The sequence below is a fragment of the Rhododendron vialii genome, chromosome 2a, assembly GCF_030253575.1.
Source record: "Rhododendron vialii isolate Sample 1 chromosome 2a, ASM3025357v1".
Classification (NCBI taxonomy): domain Eukaryota; kingdom Viridiplantae; phylum Streptophyta; class Magnoliopsida; order Ericales; family Ericaceae; genus Rhododendron; species Rhododendron vialii.
In genome coordinates, this window is record NC_080558.1 from 45,412,353 (window position 1) to 45,420,456 (window position 8,104).

The following is an 8,104-nucleotide window of genomic DNA, read 5'->3' on the forward strand; positions in this document are numbered from 1 at the left end:
ACGGACTCACTACCGCAAGTGGGTTGAACCTTGCAACGGGATGAGAAAAAACTAGACATTTTAGTTTAGCTGCTTTGTCAACTCGCCTACCACCAAAGTAGTGACTAATATAATTATATCATCAATCAAAGTGGGGAAAGTTATATTTTGTGGACCCCTGCCTCCGAATCAAATGAACTTAACTACCCAGAGAGTAAGAAACTGAGAAACGAAACTTTGGTTAATTTCAAACTTTGGGCTTCTCATTTTTATATATAGTATATAAACAAAACCCAGGCTTACAATACAACAGAATTGAAACTGCACAACATTTTCTCTCTTTTCTTCCTAAAGTGTTGCACATTGAAATCAAATCCAAACCCGGTTCAATTCGTATCCGAATCTCTCCCGGTTGTCTCTTCTTCTTCGTCTCTCTCGGCCATCTCCTGTTCTTCGTCTCCCACCTTCAGCGAAGCCAATGAACTCGATGACAATTCGCTATGGTATTGTTGCACCACCAGCACTGATGCTGCTGTCGGGAAATCCGGCGAGGTCAATAACCCACCCACCGGTCCCAACTCGGGGCAATCGCTATTCCGGTTCATGTTTGCAACTAGCTGACCCACTGGCATTCGTCCAACCAGATACAGATTGCACCGGCTTTGTTCCCGTATGATCCCAACAGCTTCTGCAGCACTACTCACTACTCTCTCGTCGTACTTGATCGAACTATTCCTTGATATTTTCTCCTTGATTTTGCCAATAAATTCTTCGTCTCGGGAACTTAATTCATCGCTAGAGCCTCCGGCTTCGGGGATTTCAAGCGCTATGTTCTCCCGCACAGCGTTGGGGCTTACTAGAAACCGAATAACGACTAAACTTATGCCAGGGTGCTCAGCCATTCGTGCCCCATAGGCAAGCGCTTCACGATCATCCGGTCCACCAAAGAACAAAACCGATATGACTGAATCAACATTGCTTGCGGATACGTGAGTAGCCCCACCGAGCCCACGGTCCACCAAAATCCCGACTGAGCACGGAGCGTGTTCAAGAACCCTTTTATTAACATACCTGAAATCAGTCCTAGTAGTCTCCAACTGCCCATCAAGCCTTTGGTGTTTGTGAAATGGTAGAATTATGATCGCCGCGGTTTTTCTCTCAGCGCTTCCACATATGTCCTCATGCATGCTGTTCATGGCCGAGATAGCCGTCATCGGTCTAATATGCACGTTGCTCAGCTGCCGGAAAGCCTCGAAAGCAACGACGACTTGGTTGGAATCGGGACCGACTCCCCTGTTCCAAAATGGCAGCCCATTTCGTCTAGCCTTATGGACCATCAGTATAGCAGATGACCTTTCAGTAAGCTCCATGAGATGCATTGCGTATACGCATAGGCCTGTTCGCCTCTCAGTTCCGCGAGAGGCCTCGATGAGGTTAATCAGTGAGGGGACGTTCCCATTGCCGTGGAAACAGGCCAGAATTCGGAGTTTCGTGTTCGGGTCTCTCCTTTGAATTGTCCGGTACTTGTACGCGGATCTACGCGTCCTATTCGCCGGCTTGTAAACTGCTATTACTAGTGGTGTTGTTATGAACGTTGTGAAAAGAGCCATCAGAACCATAATGGCAAATGTTTGGTCATTCAACACCTGCAAAATTGAGTAACATGCAATTATCAAAACCAAGAACACATGCCCCTGTGATTATGAAAACTAAAGAACAATTGCCATTGTCATTCTGAGGCAATGCCAATAACTTAATGACAATTGTGAAAATTGGAAACCGAATTTTTTTCCAAGCAGTGCGCGTTTTTCTTCTGTTTACAACTCGTGAAAATTCCTTTTTCCTGGTCTCATGAAACTTTGGCAGATATTGTTTCGAAGCGTTTGTGCATTTTCAAAATTAGTAATGGCAAACGAAACATGTTTTCTGGCATAATTCCAACATATTTGAAGAACGAAAAATAAGAAACTGATAACAAAAACCTTTCCAAACAGAGCCTGAGAATTCAGATACTACAAACAATAACTTAAGGTCAACAAATTTACCCCTTTGTCCTTGCCAATGTTGAGGACAATGAGCTCCACCAAGCCTTTAGTGTTCATCAAGAACCCCAGAGCCAAAGCCTCCTGAAAAGGCACTTTGCACAGAAGAGAGACAACAACTGTGCCTATAATCTTCCCAAAACAAGCAGTGCATATGACCAAAACAAGAAGCCCCCATGACTGACCCCCATGAATGGTGGCCACATTGGTCTTCAATCCGCTAGACACGAAGTACAAAGGAAGGAACAATCCAGACACGAGATCCTCGATTTTCTCCACAAGAGAACCAGCAAACGGCCCATCTTTTGGAATCGAAACTCCGATGATGAAACCCCCGAACAAGGCATGGATTCCAATAGCATCAGTGGCGAATCCTGCAGCCAAAACGGTGCATAAAGTCGCGCACACGAAGAGCTCATCCACCGGTTCTCCCTCTGGGGACTGCTTTGCCATCCATCTAAATACAGGAGGGACAAGGAATGCACAGAGGAGGACGAACCCAGCGCCACTCAAAAGGACCCATAAGGAAATGATGGGGGAATGGCTGCCAGACAGGGCAACGGCAAGAGCAAGCAGGATCCAAGCTGCCACGTCATTGACAGCAGCAGCTGACATGGCCATACGGCCCACGTCAGTGGTTAAAAGCTTGAGTTCAGCCAAGATACGGGCCAAGACGGGGAAAGCAGTGATGGAAAGGGCTACACCCATGAACACTAGAAACGGGGCTTCGCTTACGCCTTTGGAAATGGTTCCTCTGAGCACGAAAGAAGAACCGATTCCTAGGGCGAAAGGGAGGCTGATTCCGGCCAGGGCAATGCTTAAAGCTTTTTTTCCAGTGCGTCGAAGAGACCTCGGGTCGAGTTCTAGGCCTACGAGGAACATGAAGAAGAGGAGGCCCATGTTGGCTAGGGTGTCCAGAACTGGGTAACTCTTTGGTGGAAAGACCTTGTTCAGATAAGTTTGGCTTCGACCAAAGGCAGATGGACCGAGTAAAATTCCTCCCTGCAAAAAATGAACACCTATTAGAATTCAAATTGTCCACGATACTCAAATGTGATGCAATCAGTTCCAAAAACTAAAACAATGAAGGAAAATTTGATTTCCTTGAGCAGTAAAATACTCAGCGAAAGTTTGACAGCTTCCGCTTACAGTGATTATGAAGCAGTTGTTACTTGTTAGCATACAAACATATGCGTTGCCGGAGACATTTTAATCATCAATAGGAAAAATATTTGGTCTTCCCATATGAAGTACCAATGCGTTAAAACGAACAAAACGAAAGAAATAGATCCAAATCATCATATAGTACGAAGTTTCAAGAGCATCTATAGTTGAGTCTCCTTAGCTTTAGTAATGCAATAATATGAAATAAGAGATGGAAAATGTGATTCGATTAAAGAGAAGGAAGGGGGACAGAGAGGAACTTACAATAATCTCAGCAATAACGCGAGGCTGTCTTAATGGCCTCAACAGAAAAGCGAGGAGACGACTGAGAACAACAACCATGCATATTTGCAGAATCGCCAGGGGGAGAGCAAAATCGAGAGGATCGTTCCCCTGGAACACCCCATTAGACGTAGCAGTCATGGGGGCTGGACATTTTACTGTAGCATTTGAGGCCATTTTTTTTGCACTGGAGCTACCAACTGCGAATACAAGATCCAAATCCTCTATTCAATACCTGTTGTATTACATTATTACAAATATCTATCAGATTATGCATTCAAAACTCAATCCATCAAATACTGGGAAACAAACTTTAGCTATAGTATTTTTACAATTATGCTTATTTGCGAATTAATTTTGAGTTGGATGCTCGAACACACAAGTCCATGAGTCCCAAGTTACTTGTTCAAGGAAGTTAAGGGCGACGAATATATTATAAATTGGAAGAGTATCTATGTTAGATATGTATAACACATGACATGAGAATTGGATAAATTTTGGTAATTGATACGGATACGCTACAGAGACTTGTCCTTGGTGTGCTGTCTTTGTCTAATAACACTAAGTGATGACATTTTGTTGTAGACTTTCTGCTTTTGTTTCCAATTCTAAATTTCCATGTACAATACTCCTAAGCCAAGATGATATCACCAGTCCATTTTTAATGAACAGCTAATGTCATGATATCACCTGCCCTAAAAGAACGAAAAAAGGAAAGACAAATAATAGAAATCCTAACAAACCCTTCAAATTTCGATACCCAAAACAGTTGATAAGTAGGAAATTGGGTTTTAACTTTTAGATATTTGTAATGTGTTAGGTGCCACTAGTACCTCCCTATGTACAACTTGAATTTTCTGGTCCACCTCTGTTAACCCAGGGATAAACCAAACTGCGGGCTTGGTCTCGAGGTCAAGATTCGGGACTAAGACATTTCCACTCTTCTAAGCTCTTAAGTTCGAAATCTTACCAGTGTTATCCTTCTTTGGCCTCTCAGAATTAGTCGAGATACGTGTAAACGGACCCAAATTTGATTAAAAAAAAAAAGTGTAGGAAACACCACAGTACCATTAGTTATTAATTTACCGGTAAATCTGTCCACACAGATAATCTGTGCACAGATTTTATTGTGGGGTCCACCATGGGTCCCACACAAACGATCCAAGCCGTTCATTAAATGTAAAATATTTTTTCAAGGGTTCTAGTAAAAAATTAGCTCAATCCAATACTTATAGATACTTGATCTAATCATCTAATTTTTCATTACCCGAAAATCTGAATGAAAATTTAGATGATTGGATCGAACTTCTATAGGTATTAGATTGAGCTTATTTTTTAAGGGGACCTTTGAAAAAATATTTTACATCTAATGAACGGTTTGAATTATTTGTGTGGGACCCATGGTGGACCCCACAACAAAATCTTTACACAGATGTATGTGTGGTTAGCAAGGTTCTTGATTTACTACTCCAAGAGTAAAATATTACCCCTTTCAGATAAGCAGTTTTTTTTCCCTACAAGGGAAACCATCAGATAAACTGATGTTACGTGATAGAGAAAAAATAACCAGAAACTTTGTCGAAGTTTGTTGAGAATATAAATAATAAAGTTGTCCCTCTCTTTAATAGCTTAAGCTTTTAAATGAGTTGGTGGTTAACAGCCTAATGTGGTATCATAGTAGGTAATAGATTTTGGGTTCGAAACTCACTGTCTATCTAATAATTAACATTTACATGTGTTCGGTCCACTTATAGAGGAGAGTGTGGCTACACGTGGGAGGATGTGTTAAGAATATAAATAATAAAATTGTCTCTCTCTCTAATAGCTTAAGCTTTTAGATGAGTTAATGGTTAACAACCTAAGAGCATCTCCAATGGGAGATGTCAATTCCTACGGGGACATTTTAATGGTAAAAATTGACACCAAAATTCAATCCAACCTAATAGCTTTCTTTGATGCCAAATACACATGGATTTGAAGGCAAGCCTTCTCATGCCAACTTTGACAGCCACCCTCCTCCATGCCAACTTTCAAAAAAGGGAAGTGCTACAATACACATCTCTTATTTGGGTGTGTATCATATGCACTCTTATTAAAATACACCAAAATGTTATGAATCCCCAAATGTTACGAATCTATTGCTAAAAAGTTACGAATCATATTGTTGAAAAGTTACGAATTTTTAGTATAAAAGTTACGATACGAAATAAAATGTTATGAATGACCGGTCCTACAAGTAATTTTTCATGAGGTGGCACAATATAAACCACACAATAGGTGCGTATGGTACACACCTTAAAGGGGTGTGTATTGAAGACTTTTCCAAAAAAAATGACCATTTGTATTTTGACATAGAGGTTGGAGAGGGATAATTTAATGTCAAATAAATAGAATTTGACATAAGAGTTGAAGAGGAGGTTTTGATGTCAAATTGAAGATGCCAAAATGCCACATCAATTTTCAAAAAAATTGGCATCCCCGATTTGAAGTCAAAGTAGGATACATCACTCTGTATTTTCCATGGAGAGAGAGAGAGAGTCCAACATCACTCTGTATTTTCCATGGAGAGAGAGAGAGAGAGAGAGAGAGAGAGAGAGAGAGAGAGAGACGCCTCTGTTGAACGTGGGGATATACGCGGTTTGACTTCCAAACAGCACAACATTAAGTTGATTTCCAGCAGTGGAGCCCATGACTTGCAACCTTAAACATAAGAACCGACCGCATCTAAATGATTTCGAACTTGAAATTCTAAAAAGGAACAGTCCATTAGCAAACGTGAATATAGTATGAGAGGAGAAATGATAAAATGACGGATACACATATATAGACAGATACATAGGGGAGTGATTTTGCCACTCCTTTTTTCTAACGCCGCTCTCCTTTGTGTTTTTATTAGGTGATTTATTTTGTGAGAGAAGAGTGGCGTTAGAGAAAAAAGAAGTAGCAAAATCAATCCCTATATATATGGGGAATCTATAAGTAATTTATATGAGAGGGAATTGGAATATACCCCTACTTGACTTGTTTTTGGATGAATATGAGTATGTGGATATAAAATTAAGAGAAATGTGACACTTGTGTAATTAAAATTTTTATACGAATGATGATATAATATGAGTAGTTGCGTATGAAAGGAGATATAATAAGAATAGTTGTATATGGAGGCGGTTGTATTCAGTATAGGAGAAATTGGTGTTATTATATCCCACAGCTTGCGGATATACAATTTAGGAAAATTATAGTCGCCTTATGGTGTTATTATATTCCACAGCTTGCGGATATGCAATCTAGGAAAATTATAGTCACCTTATTTTTATATCCAAGTGATAAACACCGATACAAGTAGTTTGGGTAAACGATCTAGGATCCGTTGACAAGCGGGCTCTCAACACTTACCCACGAGAGATTATTTAGTGCCCTTGAGGCACCACACATGACGGTGCCAGGTTGTAAGCATAGAAATGACAAAGACGGAGTACTACTCCACTAGAAAACAATCACGGTAAACTCGATCAAAAGTCGCTGGCAATAAAGAATTCAAAGCCTGCCATCAGTTGGCTTTTCAACTTCTCACCAAGCACACCTTCCCCGCAACGAATGCGAAAATCAAGGAACTGTTCGCATAGTTGAACAAAAGCTAAGTTCATTCAATGAGATTGGGAATAGATTGAGCTAAAGACCTTTTTTTTTAATTTTAGACACGAATTCAAATACTAGAACAGAAAAAAAAAATGAATCTAATAATCCAGAACGAAGTTTGATTTTGATTTGCTCATTCTAAGGATTCGGTATTGACGAACTAGAGTAAACAATCTATCAATAATTACAGGATTTTCTCCATTTCGTTAGACTTCGGGTGATCTCGAATCAACATTATCGAGAAAACAAAATATCCACGTATATATATAGGTCGGATCAAGTCAGGACGTCCGAAATTGGCTCTAAGCCGTTAAATTGTGTTTTTAATGGTTCAGATTCGCGGAAAATCTATTCGCGCGAATAGATTTTTCATGCATCAGGACCATCAGGACCATTGAAAATACAATTCAACTGTTGAGATTGTGGTTCAGACCTAACACAAAATCCAGACGTCCTAATGTGAACTGGACTGTATTATATGTATATATATATATATATATGCGCAGACACTCATCTACGTATGTATGCATACACGTGTATGTATATTTGTAGAGAGAGAGAGAGGGGGGAATCACCTGAATCTTGGAAAACGATGAAGAAGTTCTCTGGTCGCTAGTCCATTTCCACCATTTTTTTACCGATGTAAGATTTTATTGTGATTTTGAGTAGTGAAGACGGAAGAGAGATGGCACTCTTGAAGTTCCAGATACACAGAGAGAGAGAGAGAGAGAGAGAGGGGAGAGAGAGACACTCTTGAAGTTCCAGATATTGAGGGGGGAGAGAGAGAAATCGGTCGAGGGGTTGAGGACATAAACTGCCTTTGTTTCCAAATTTATAGGGAAAGCGCGAGATTATTTACTACTATGCCAAGTGGTTCTGTCGTGCATCGGACCCGGGGGGCTGCTGCCCTTTTTTTTTTTTTTTTTTTAATTTTATTATTTTATTTTATTTTATTTTTGTCAATATTATCTAGCGTTTTCTTTTTTTTTCAAGTTTTT

The 8,104-nt window shown here is 40.2% G+C and overlaps 1 protein-coding gene across 1 annotated transcript; it reads right to left on the reverse strand.

Annotated features, from left to right (window-relative positions):
* Positions 1-202: 202 nt before the first annotated feature.
* LOC131315071 (cation/H(+) antiporter 18-like) lies at positions 203-7,815 on the reverse strand. Its single transcript, XM_058344130.1, has 4 exons — positions 7,682-7,815; positions 3,450-3,702; positions 2,025-3,023; positions 203-1,625 (listed from the first exon to the last, which is right to left on the reverse strand). The coding sequence occupies exons 2-4, from the start codon at positions 3,642-3,644 to the stop codon at positions 366-368; spliced, it is 2,454 nt and encodes an 817-aa protein (XP_058200113.1). The 5' UTR covers positions 3,645-3,702; positions 7,682-7,815; the 3' UTR covers positions 203-365.
* Between the last annotated feature and the right edge of the window lie 289 nt (positions 7,816-8,104).